Here is a 13,839-nt window from a genome sequence, read left to right on the forward strand (position 1 = left end):
TTGTGGTTCTTACCTTTTGCGAATTTTTTCTGTACCTTATTAGGATTGCACATTGTTGTTTCACTGTAATGAATACTCCATATAATACCCCGTATCTGAGTCTTTGTAACGCCTCCCCCCCTGCCCCCCCCTATCCTTCTAGAAGTTTGATGTTTTCAATCCAAAGGTTATAGGATCAGATTGCAGGAAAATCTCTTATTACATTCTCTATGTTGTCATTACTTCTAGCTAGATGACAGATTTCTTGAATCCAAATTGAAGTTAAATGGCAAGCTGGAGTTGGAGTGGATGATAAAATAGTACTCATTTTAAAATTGATTAACAACATTGTCAGAGCTCATGGAGATGTATCTGTATTTGGCGGAGTATACTCGTGAAGGAAATGATCTGTAAATGAAAGAATCATTATTAATTAATGAACAAAATATTGCTAAATCATCTCCGCAAGATCTTTACATGGAGATGAAAGGTCCTATCATCATTTAATGGTGGAAAATATTGATATAGCAAATGAAATTCATGCTATGTCACGCATGAGGTTTCAAAGTGATTTTGGTTTATGAATTCTGTTAGTTATGTCAAAAGGTACCAAAGCATTATTTGCCTAAGTTGTGTGAGGTCTCCACTCAGGTTCACTATGTTCACTTCCCTAGCTACAGGGACTTGTCATTTTTATGAACTCCCGGATATCTTTGCTAATGGATTTTGGACATGCTGTCAGGTAATATGGTACGGACTTCCTTGGGGATCAAGCATATTCTGATTTTATGTAGAATTTGGATGTATATATATTCGATAAGAGTTGTTCTACAACCACGACAAAATTTCACAAAACATTTTCATTAAAGTGAGGTGTCAATTCATTATAGATCAAAATAAAATGTAATTTAAAAAAAAAAAGGGATTATATTGGGATTCACCATAACAAAAAACAAAGGTGTTGTGAAAATGTTGCAAGATTTTGTTGTATCTTTAGACTCTTTCATTCATAACAGACTGTCTTAAAAAAAAAAAAAACTTTCATACAACAAAAAGAAAAGGTTCAAGGGAAGATAATAACATTAAGTTTTAACCACCACTATAGTCATTACTGAGTACAAACCCAAAATATGTTCATGAAACTAGGCAAGATTGGCTAATTGTTGGGATTCTTGCAGCACGGCTTGATGAGCGGCATAAATAGAAGCACTGATCTTCCGTGCCAAGATTCTTTGAACGTCTTCAACGAAGGACTCTGCTTTCCATTTGATGCATCTGTTGCCTTTAATCATTTCTTCTATTCCTTGTTCAATCAAGATGAAGTTGAATTGATGTTTAGGTGAATTGCTTTCAGTAGAGCTTCTCTGATTGCTAAACATCTCACCACCAATAATTCTTGCACCGTTTCACTAAATGATCCAATACAAATTTTCTTTCCTTCCCTTGACTTTGCCACCATCGTATATCCTTCCCAATTTTCTGTTTTTGCCCCCACACCCCTTCTACAAGTAGTATTATGCACCATCTTGGTTCCCTTTGCATATTCTTTGGTGTTTCTCTTTTCTACTCAGGTTAGCTCGACTCAACTTTAACTTTAGATCGTGAAAGGCTGTAGTGTATCTGTAAGAAAGAATTTTGCTTGTGTTGAGCACACTTTTCCTATATTTGTATTTTATCATTAAAAAAAACTCGGTTCCTGTGATTCCAGACTGCCCAAGGAGTAGTAACCAATCTTGGATGCTGCTTTGCTGCTCTCCATGTATCCTTTAATATATCCTCTTCCAAGAAAATGTCTCTCTTCGTGTCATTTAAGTTCTAGGTGGTTGTATGGTTGCTCTTAAATTTCTGTTCTTTGTTGGATAGTATACTACAATAGTTCACTTTCTTTGCATTTCACTGCTCTCTGTTTCTATCTCTCAGTTCTCTCTTTTGCTTCTGCAGTTCAACATTAGAAAATTAAGGCTATGTTTGGTTTGCTAGTTTTCATCACCCAATACTTGGTTTTCATAACTCATTTCCTAAATTTTGTGGGCCACACCCGAAATTGCTTTGTTTGGGTTGGTTTCCATATCTTAATGCTCAAAAAACTGAGTTTGAGTTGTGGAAATTGAGAACAAGTTTTTCTTGTTTTTAGATGATGAGTTATGAGTTACCATGACATTTTTGTAAATTTTTACACATGAGTGGAACCTAACTTAGTGTCATGTCCCATCAAAGTCAAACTACACTTACTCCCAACGATTCTTTTAGTTGGCTTTAACTCTTTTTCTTTTTTCTTTCTTCTTTCATCTTTGCCTATTGACACTCTTATTTCTTCTTTGCCTTTCTTTTTTTTTTCTTTGTTCTTCCTCGCCTACTTACACCCAGGAATTTGAAGTATATCTTTTCTGATGACTGGGTTTTGAGAGAAATGAAAGAGGAGGAAGAGGAATGTGGGAGAGAAAAAAAAAGAGGAGTGGGAGAGAGAGTTCACACAGATAAGAAAATGTAATGAGGTTGGAAAGTCTGAAGCTTTTGATCCAATTTGACATGTGAGCTCCACTTGTTAACGTTGAGTTTTGGTGATGAAATTTGAAGTAAACTTTTTAGCCAAACAAATTGGGAGTTAGTTAAGAGAGAAATAGAGAATTAGATATGAGATATGAAGAATTTTGAGTTATAAGAACGGAGTTTTTTCTACGTTTATCTGGTTTGCTAGTGAAATCTAGTTTAGGCTTAAACCAATTGACGACTCAATTAGATTTTGGTCTTGTTCCTAGTTGCTAAGTTTATAACAAGTAACAACTAAATAGTCAATGGAACTTCTAAGCATTAAAGTTACCTTTCATGGCATTAACATGTCTACTAGATACCAACTTTATCGTTAGATTTTCCATTGAATATTTGTTGTTACGTGTTATAAACTTAAGCAATAGGAAACAAGACCAGAATCTATTGATCGTCAAATTTGTTAAGCCTAAATAGATTTCCACTGCAAACCAGATAACTAGAAAAAAACTCGTCTTATACTCAAAATTCTTCATATCTCATATTAATTCTCTATTTCCTCTCTAACTAACTCCCAATTGTTTGGCTAAAAAGTTTACTTCAAATTTCATCACCAAATCTAACGTTAACAAGTGGAGCTCACATGTCAAATTGGATCAAAGCTTCAGACTTTTCCAAACCTCATTAATTTCTTATCTGTGTGACTCTCTCTCCCACTCCTTTTTATTTTTTCTTCCCACATTCCTCTTCCTCCTCTTTCATTTCTCAAAACCCAGTCATCAGAAAAGATATACTTCAAATTCCTGGGTGTAAGTAGGCGAGGAAGAACAAAGAAAAAAAAAAAGAAAGGCAAAGAAGGAAAAATAAGAGTGTCAATGGCAAAGATGAAAGAAGAAAAGAAAAGACAAAAGAGTTAAAGGCCAACTAAAGAGAGAGTGAGTATAGTGTAGTTTGACTTTGATGGGCTGACACAGTTAGGTTCCACTCGTGTGTAAAAATTTACAAAAATGTCATGGTAACTCATAACTCATCATCTAAAAACAAGAAATACTTGTTATCAGTTTTCACAACTCAAACTTAGTTTTTTGAGTATTAAGATATGGAAACCAACCCAAACAAAGCAATTTCGGGTGTGGCCCACACAATCCAGGAAATGAGTTATGAAAACCAAGTATTGGGTGATGGAAACTAGCAAACCAAACATAGCCTTAATTTTCTAATGGTGAACTGTAGAAGCAAAGAGAGACAACTGAGAGATAGAAACAGAGAGCAGTGAAATGCAAAGAAAGTGAACTATTGTAGTATACTATCCAACAAAGAAGAGAAATTTAAGAGCAACCATACAACCACAAAGAACTTAAATGACACGAAGAGAGACATTTTCTTGGAAGAGGATATATTAAAGGATACTTGGAAAGCAGCAAAGCAGCATCCAAGATTGGTTACTACTCCTTGGGCAGTCTGGAATCACAGGAACCGAGTTTTTTTTTTTAATGATAAAATACAAATATAGGAAAGGTGTGCTCAACACAAGCAAAATTCTTTCTTACAGATACACTACAGCCTTTCAAGATCTAAAGTTAAAGTTAAGTCGAGCTAACCTGAGTAGAAAAGAGAAACACCAAAGAATATGCAAAGGGAACCAAGATGGTGCATAATACTACTTGTAGAAGGGGTGTGGAGCAAACACAGAAAATTGGGAAGGATATACGATGGTGGCAAAGTCAAAGGAAGGAAAGAAAATTTGTGTTGGATCATTTAGTGAAACGGTGCAGGAATTATTGGTGGTGAGATGTTTAGCAATCAGAGAAGCTCTACTGAAAGCAATTCACCTAAACATCAATTCAACTTCATCTTGATTGAACGAGGAATAGAAGAAATGATTAAAGGCAACAGATGCGTCAAATGGAAAGCAGAGTCCTTCGTTGAAGAAGTTCAAAGAATCTTGGCACGGAAAATCAGTGCTTCTATTTATGCCGCTCATCAAGCCGTGCTGCAAGAATCCCAACAATTAGCCAATCTTGCCTAGTTTCATGAACATATTTTGGGTTTGTACTCAGTAATGACTATAGTGGTGGTTAGAACTTAATGTCATTATCTTCCCTTGAACCTTTTCTTTTTGTTGTATGAAAGTTTTTTTTTTTAAGGCAATCCGTTATGAATGAAAGAGTCTAATGATACAACAAAATCTTGCAACATTTTCACAACACCTTTGGTTTTTGTTGTGGTGAATCCCAGTATAATCTTCTTCTTCTTCTTTTTTAATTACATTTTATTTTGATCTTATAATGGATTGACACCTCACTTGTAATGAAAATGTTTTGTGAAATTTTGTCATGGTTGTAGAACAACTCTTATCGAATATATATACATCCAAATTCTACATAAAATCAGAATATACTTGATCCCCAAGGAAGTCCGTACCATATTACCTGACAGCATGTCCAAAATCCATTAGCAAAGATATCCAGGAGTTCATAAAAATGACAAGTGCCTATAGCTAGGGAAGTGAACATAGTGAACCAGAGTGGAGACCTCACACAACTTAGGCAAATAAAGCTTTGGTACCTTTTGACATAACTAACAGAATTCATTAACCAAAATCACTTTGAAACCTCATGCGTGACATAGCATGAATTTCGTTTGCTATATCAATATTTTCCACCATTAAATGATGATAGGACCTTTCATTTCCATGTAAAGATCTTGCGGGGATGATTTAGCAATATTTTGTTCATTAATTAATAATGATTCTTTCATTTCCATGTAAAGATCATTTCCTTCACGAGTATACTCCGCCAAATACAGATACATCTCCATGAGCTCTGACAATGTTGTTAATCAATTTTAAAATGAGTACTATTTTATTATCCACTCCAACTCCAGCTTGCCATTTAACTTCAATTTGGATTCAAGAAATCTGTCATCTAGCTAGAAGCAATGACAACATAGAGAATGTAATAAGAGATTTTCCTGCAATCTGATCCTATAACCTTTGGATTGAAAACATCAAACTTCTAGAAGGAGAGGGGGGGCAGGTGGGGAGGCGTTACAAAGACTCAGATACGGGGTATTATATGGAGTATTCATTACAGTGAAACAAAAATGTGCAATCCTAATAAGGTACAGAAAAAATTCACAAAAGGTAAGAACCACAAAATCCAAACCAGAACAATAGCCCAAGAGAGTACCCGTAGATTATATATCCTACAAAGGGAGGAGAGTTGAGCCAGGAAGCAACATTCTGGAGAAACAACAAGGTACAAGATCCAAATAGACACAATTGTATTAAAGGAATGTGGAAATTAATACAAAAATCATGCACAGAAAATTTACCAAAATCAGCCAGCAATATGATAACTGATAAGATGGCAACTGCAACATAAAGGGCAGAATCCCCCTTCAGGGTTAGCCAGATTGAAATGGTATTGGTCCTAGGTCAATCAAGGAATAAGCGGGTCATGCATTAGTATTTTCATCTGCCTCTGTTCCTGTATGCCAAATTGATAAAATAAATATAATCAGTGGAAGAATAGCATGAATAATAGATCCACTGCCAGTCTCTTATAACTTATAAGAAACAGCAAAGGAAATTCCCAGGTTACATTTCTCATACTCAGCTAGAATGAAGTACCAATCCATGACCGCCATAGAAGCAAACCGGAAAAAATTACCTTGCTAAGACTAACAAATATTAACAAACATGGGTGTAACAGAAAGGCACCACCAAAAAAAAAAAACTTTCTCAGAGGCCTGGCAAGAGTAACACGAAAATGGATGCACATTGCCAAGAGTGAAACTAGATAGACTCTCCAATGAGAATGCCCATTTGTGGCAGTAAAAAGCATAATGGCAATCCTCAACAAAGCATAATTAAGAGTATATAAACTTCAATCATATAACAATATCTGGCATTTGCTCGAGTAGCATAGGTTATTAATCCATAACCACCAACATCGTCCAATACATACAATTCCCTTATTCATGTTATCCAATGGTCATCCACTATGAAGCCATATTTCAAGCCCGAAGCTACAGATATCACTCTCAAACTTAAAATTACACCACATCTTCTTCTTGATAAAAAGAAAAACGGCTTGAATACAATGTTGGTCTTTAAAGTTTAGTCCATGATCGATTTTAGTATATACATGGAGTTTAAAGTGATATGTCTAAACTAAAACCTGATTCGTCATCACTTCATTAGACATATTATGGACTAAAAATGATTACTTTAACTTCTTTGTATCACTGATATGATAAGTGGCACTGATAAGATCATGACTAAAAATCACTAATGAACTAAAGATTAGGAACTACATTGTATTTTTTTTAGGGGGATTTGTAAAGAAACCACCATACCAAAAATGTCTTTTTTAAGCCAAGAACCTTACAATTCAGTAACATTTATGAGGAGAACCAAGGTTTGAATTCTCTTTTTCTATTGTTGTAACTATAGAATTATAAATGATTTTTTTTTCCAGGTTCTTGCAAAAATTAGAAAAGGTGTGTTGGCTAAAATATGATGTATTGTAAATTTGTACCTACCATGATTCATTTATGTAATTCAATAATTTAACCCAGTTAGCATAATAGTATTCATATTGCTAGTAAGAGCATTAGCAATGGACTAGCCACTAAACATGTCTAGACAATGAAATATTTTAAGATTTTTTCCCTCCATCCTTGAGCCTCACGCTCTTTTGATCTCCCTCTCTCTCTCCACGAGGCTTCGCAAATTTGTTTTCAACGTGGATTTCGTGAACAATTGGGTCTTGAGGTGGGATGACTTAAGTGGCTGAGTTAAGGTTTTGTGATGGTGATAGTGTACGATGGCAGTACTCAACTTAGCCTTCAATGGTGCTCTACAGCGCCAATTGGGGACAATTCTAAGTTGGATCAATGAGTTGGTAGTGAGAATGAAAAAGGAAAGGAAGAAATGGGGAGAAATGGATTGTAGTGATGCGGTGAAGGAGAGCGAAGAAAAAGAGAAATTTTTTTAAAATTTTTTTTAAAGTTAATAGAATGCAGGAATTAAAAAAAAGATACATAAATAATCCAATGTGAGATGCATTTGAAAGTGAGTACGAAAAATGCAAAATAACTTTTTAAGATCAAATGGTAGAGATGGTAAAGGGCTTTGGCTGCAAGATGAGTAGATGACCCGTGGAATTTGCACAGGAGCTGGCGATCGACAATGTGTTTTTTGAAGGTGATTTGGAGATTATTATCATGGAATTTAGGGGAAGTAGTTCTCAAGTTTCCCACTTCAGTCATACCATTGAAGACACAGACTTGTGTTAAAGCTTTTCAGCGGACATCTTTCACCCATGTTGGTAGACAGGGGAAGAGTAGCCCATGCATTAGATCGATGAGCTAGATCTTCTTCTCCTCTTTTAGTCTGGATGAAGGATATTTCATCAGATATTCAAAGTGTTTTCATTGGCCATTTGACCCAGATTGAATAAAGTTCTTAAGGTTGATTCTAAATTTTTTTAAAAAAAAAAAAGAAAAAAAAGCGCTTCTTAAGATCAAATTAGCCTAAAACTTTATCTAAGCCGATGTTAATGCTCTAATGTTGCCCTCATTAGCATAATAGCATTCTACAATCATATTTAAGTACGAATATGATTCCTTAGTATATTATTAGGTTTTACATGGTAATGTGTATTTTATATTTTCAGAGGTCGAGCAACATTAATGTATATATAGCCAGTAGAATCAATGTGACTTCAAAATAAAGCACAGGAAAAAGACAGAACTGCCAGTTTCAGCTACTTCCCAGCCACATGACTAATTAACCTGGCCATGACATTGAATCTGCCTCACATGGATCAGCTAGCCCGAACCATGAATAGAAGCTTCCGCCCTGTGCAAGCACAGAAAAAAAAAAAAAGGAAAAGAAAATGCACGCTCCCTACGCAGGCATTATCCTGTTCAGGTTCAAAGGGACTATCTCAGCCTGACCTGCTGAAAGCCTAGCCAAATAGCTAGAGCTCAAGCAGATAAAGGCACCCCTGGTGCATCTCTTATGTTAATTCGACAGAAAAAGAAATCATGATGTAAAATTAAACATGAAACATAGGCATTTTATTACTGGGGCACACGAAACAAACAGAATAAAGATAGATATGTCTTCAAAGCTTTAATAAACTAAACTTTGAACTTCCCAATAGTGTTCTTGATAAGTCAAACATGCACCAAGTCTTCATGATTTCCAAACTGATTCTCCTCATTTATATGATCCTGCCAAATACATGCCGTAAGACATTGTTCATTTTTAACTTGCAACAAAAAATAAATAAATCTAGAGATGATTTGTGAGAAATATTAGCATATTCAACTCGCTATGGTTACATGAAGAATGAACATGTTTAAGTTTATTTGATATGGCCATGTGTTGGCAGGCATATCAGCATTCTAACTCACTTCACATAAAACACATCATAGCATGTCTACTGAAAATTAATGAACATTTGGCCAGATCTTGCTTTTCCTAATATAAAGTTATAGTATGACATCTATAACCATCCTCGTTTCTAGCATGAGGAGAAAAATAGTCATGCTCTAATTGCACTCTGTTGTAAGGAAAAAGGCATCATATTCAGCAATCCCTATCAGCTACCACCTGGGAGGGTGTTTAAGATCCCTATATGATCATGTGTTCATCATTTTGGCATCCAGATGATAAATCTATGAAGTCTTAAAGTTCAAGTGTATTTACATGTTTTTATCTTAGTTTAGTAATATTAGGAGGCTGTTTTTTCTAGGTCACTATCCATATATTGAACAGTGTGGATCATACTTGGACAAAACAAAGCCAAGAGAATGCATTTCATAAAGGATAATATATCAATATTGCAAAATGCACTGACCTTCACCTCTCTGAGAAGCTTACATAACTTGCAGGCAAGTAGATTTCCCCCCCTATTTCACCATGTTGTTCTCCACTGACAGTTTTCCTAGCAGCCAGAAACTCAGCACTCATAGCATCCATCCCATGCTGCACAGCTTCCTCAGCACTTCCATAGCCATGCTCCTCAGCATACTTCCTCACATCCTCAGTTATCTTCATTGAGCAGAATTTAGGTCCACACATAGAGCAAAAATGGGCCACCTTAGCACCTTCTGCTGGCAGGGTTTCATCATGGAAGGACATGGCAGTCATAGGGTCCAATGACAAAGCAAACTGGTCCATCCACCGGAACTCAAATCTTGCCTTGCTTAGTGCGTCATCCCAGGCTTGAGCGTATGGGTGACCTTTGGCTAAATCAGCTGCATGAGCAGCTATCTTATATGCTATAACTCCAGCCTTTACATCATCCCGATTTGGCAACCCAAGGTGTTCTTTTGGAGTTACATAACATAGAAGAGCAGTGCCTAGAGCCCCAATATTGGCAGCACCAATTGCAGAGGTGATGTGATCATATCCAGGAGCAATATCAGTTGTTAAAGGACCAAGGGTGTAGAACGGTGCTTCATTACACCATTCCAGTTGTTTTTGCATGTTCTCAGGAATCTTGTGCATTGGAATATGTCCAGGCCCTTCATTCATGACCTGAAAGTGCATAATGTCATATTTTAGGTCATAATGATATAATGTTAAATCAAAAGCAATTACTGGGGTGGGGGGGAGGGAGGGGGGAGGAAAGCAGTTGCTATAAATACATTGAATCACTGTACACTTCTTTAAAAAAAATGTTTAGTTTCACAGTTTTTTTTAAAAAAGTCAAATTAAACTAGTAACTCCATTAATTAATGCTTCCATGGCTAATTCAACCAAGTTTAATTACAGGTGCTACACTATCCCCATTAATTAGCAGTATAATTCAATGGACTTGTAGTCTGTGTCTACCTGATTTTATAATGCTCATAAAAAAGTAGGCCCTGGAGAACACTACACTCTATGAAAAACACAATATAATGGGGATAGTGTACAGACCTGATTCTACTTAAGGATAGCACTTGAAAGAAGTACGATTACTAGGTATATGTAAACATCACGAGGGCAACATATAGCTTAACATGCAGCAAAGTTTCCTCATATTGTTATATTTTTATATGCACCAGGCCACAGTAAAATTTTGAAATGTCATTACCTGGACATCCTTCTCCCATGCTCTGCGGGTCAGTTCTCCCTGAGTTAGCAGCTCTGCAAACTGAGCAGTGTCGTTTGCATCATAAATGGACCCAGGTCTCAGCCCATCTCCTATTGACAGGGCTACATCATACTGATTACAGATGTCAAGTATGTCATCCCAGTGCTCATAAGCAAAATTCTCCTTATGGTAAGCTAAGCACCACTTTGCATGAATGGATCCTCCACGTGAAACAATTCCTGTCATGCGCTTTGCTGTTAGTGGGATGTATCGTAGTAGAACCCCAGCATGGATAGTGAAGTAATCCACACCCTGCTCAGCTTGTTCAATCAGGGTGTCCCTGAAAACTTCCCAGTTAAGATTTTCTGCAATCCCATCCACCTTTTCAAGTGCTTGATATATGGGTACAGTCCCTACTGGTACAGCAGAATTACGTAGGATCCACTCGCGGGTCTCATGGATGTGGCGACCTGTAGAGAGATCCATGACAGTGTCACCACCCCACATGGTTGCCCATTGAACCTTATAAACTTCTTCTTCGATGGAGCTTGCAACAGCAGAATTTCCAATATTTGCATTCACTTTGACCAAAAAATTTCTTCCAACTATCATTGGCTCCAGCTCCAGGTGCTTCTTATTGGAAGGAATGATTGCCCGCCCACGAGCAACCTCTGACCTCACAAATTCTGGGTCAAGCCTCTCGCGAGTGGCGCAGTACAACATTTCCTCAGTTATAATTCCCTGCTTAGCATAGTACATCTGTGTGTATCTAGGAGCACCTAATTTCTCACGCCCGTCAATCCAGTCCTTGCGCAGTTTTGGAAGTCCTGTTTAACTAGCAATGTCAATTCAAAAGTAGCCAAGTAATGAATGATAATTAACACCTAAAAGGCTGAATTAGAAGACACTGAACTGACAAAAATTAATAAAGTGAACTACTTCATTGAAATTATCAATCTGGATTGTTTCAATCCATTTCCGACAGAAGTCAGGAAATATCCATACAAAGAAGATAAAGCTATGAACATCTGAAAAAGTTGATATGGTAGTGTTCCTCACAGTTTAATGTTTTCCAAAGCTATTGTCAATAGAAGAAAGTTATCAAAGAACATTTGAGGACTTGAGGTAATTTTGACTGAACCGTACCAACTGGATTCAACAGAATAAAATAGCATTGATTACTTGGAAGATACTAGGGTCCATATGAAGATGGAAGATGTAAGATTTCTTTTAAAGCCCTCATTAACAACCAAAAAATAAATGAAAAACAGAACCAAAGACTTCAAAGAATGGATATATAGAAGTTAAAACTCAATATGCATACCAATGCGAGGGTTGATGTTTTGAGGACCACTGGTGTCGTAGGTGTCAAAGTTTGGTTCATCCCCAGCCAGGTGGACTCTTCGAAAGGGAACTTTGAGTACATGACCGGATTGTTCATGAGTAACTTCCCTGTATGGCAGATCATGCATCAATTCATTGCAAACAAAACACAAAACATATCTGAGTGCAGACAAGATTTAGGGAACCAAACATCTCAAAATGAAAACAAAATTAATCATAAAACACAATGGAAGAAGAACAAGAGATGTACTTATATTCTTTTGTGCTCTTTGGAAAGCATTGTTCAAAGGATGGAAGTGGCAGAAAATCAGGAGAAGCAGGATCAATTGTATGCTTCCTTTGTTTGGTTTTATCCGAATCAGTTGTCGGGGGATCAAAGGTTAATGTGGCTCTAGTGCCCGAGCTAACAGCCGCAGCAGCAAACATTTCCTTCTTAGACGATGCACTTGAGACACGCCCAACGACATCAAACCCAGGCAAGAAGGCAGTACTGGGGAACTTTGCTGGAGAAGCATGGTTGCCATTTTGGCACACAACTGATGTCAAGCTAGCATGCACTGATGCCATCTCTAGGTTGTTGATCTGAACAGAGTATAAAAAGATTACAATATAGGAGAAGTGAGTTAAAAGTTCATACACAAGTAACACAATGCACAAAGCTCCCACTTTTTGCAGGGTCTACGAGAAGTGATTATTAGAAGCCTTAACCCCATTTGTCTATCACTAAATAACAGAGTTATAACTTGTAATCAGAAGGAAAAATTATACATTTACAATCTTAATTTCTTGCTTTATGCTTTCATAATTGAATTTGCTGAACTTCTGTTGACACGATTCTTAACATTGTTAGTTCTTTTTCTTCTTCTTTTTAATATGATAATAAATTAATAAGATTTATTTATTTATTTATTTTTATTTTTCTTGATAAGTACAAAAGGTCGAACTTTAGTGTGATGGCAAGTGCCTTCCACCCAAAGCAAGATGTCACGAATCCGAGAACCAGTCTCTCCAAAAACAAAAACAAAAAACAATAAGGTTGTCTACCAATTACCTTTACTAAACTCCCTAGATAGCTTTGTGCACGAATAAAACTTAAAAAATAAAAAATAAAAAATAAAAAATTATAGAAAGAGATTTTGCTTTTGGCTCTGTATCAGAGAGTCCTAAACGTAACAATTAATATATATATATATATATATATATATTGAAAAGAAATTGCTGCAGAACCAGAAAGTATAAAAATGTTATTACTTTTCCTAATAAACATGTCTAGTAGACAGCTCAACTCTTACAGTTCCTGTAAAAAAATCGATCTACAATTTCCAGAGTCTCACAAAATACAAAATTCGAAATGAAATAAAAAAACAAAAACCTCAACTCAACATAGTTCAATATTCACTCTCTGGTAACCAAACAGAGAGAGAGAGAAGAACTATTTTATTTAATAAAAATAAATAAAAGAAAAAACATTTCCTTCATATTATTACCTCCTTTAGTTTTTGTTTGGTGATGGTAAAGAAGCAGAGAACTAAGTCAAAACGTGAGAGAAATTAACGGATCAGAAAAAAGATGAAAACAAAACAAATGGAAGGAATTGAGCCTCTGAAACGTAAACATGCATGCAAATATATATATATATATATATATATATATATAATAATTTATAATTAACATTTTTTTTTTTTTGATTTGTTCTAATTAACATTCTGAATGAGAATTAAAGCTAAAGAAACTGAGAGAGAACCTGAATGCAAAGAGGCCTTGTGTTGTTTAGTCTTATCTTCTTCTTGTCCTTCTCTCTCTTTCTTTCTAACAGGGTGTGGGTGGGAAAGTTATTTCTGAGCTCACATGCCAAAGATTACGTTCGCTTTTTATAGCAAGTTACAGATACAGCCACACACTCTCTCTCTCTCTCTCTTGGAGTACCCCA

At 36.1% G+C, this 13,839-nt stretch overlaps 1 protein-coding gene across 1 annotated transcript; it reads right to left on the bottom strand.

Annotated features, from left to right (window-relative positions):
• Positions 1–8,529: 8,529 nt before the first annotated feature.
• LOC115985182 (phosphomethylpyrimidine synthase, chloroplastic) lies at positions 8,530–13,839 on the bottom strand. The gene is made up of 6 exons (XM_031108152.1): positions 13,654–13,839; positions 12,160–12,491; positions 11,890–12,017; positions 10,566–11,392; positions 9,342–10,024; positions 8,530–8,712 (listed from the first exon to the last, which is right to left on the bottom strand). The coding sequence occupies exons 2-5, from the start codon at positions 12,474–12,476 to the stop codon at positions 9,344–9,346; spliced, it is 1,953 nt and encodes a 650-aa protein (XP_030964012.1). The 5' UTR covers positions 12,477–12,491; positions 13,654–13,839; the 3' UTR covers positions 8,530–8,712; positions 9,342–9,343.

This window comes from Quercus lobata, chromosome 1 (assembly GCF_001633185.2).
Source record: "Quercus lobata isolate SW786 chromosome 1, ValleyOak3.0 Primary Assembly, whole genome shotgun sequence".
Taxonomy (NCBI): domain Eukaryota; kingdom Viridiplantae; phylum Streptophyta; class Magnoliopsida; order Fagales; family Fagaceae; genus Quercus; species Quercus lobata.

Bases quoted from the DNA above. Each gene is read 5' to 3' on its own strand.
- LOC115985182 (XM_031108152.1), bottom strand. From the start codon at position 12,476: ATGGCATCAGTGCATGCTAGCTTGACATCAGTTGTGTGCCAAAATGGC. The intron at 11,393-11,889 runs GTATGCATATTG...CTAGTTAAACAG, and splicing joins AAACATCAACCCTCGCATTG to GACTTCCAAAACTGCGCAAG. The intron at 10,025-10,565 runs GTAATGACATTT...ATGCACTTTCAG, and splicing joins CATGGGAGAAGGATGTCCAG to GTCATGAATGAAGGGCCTGG.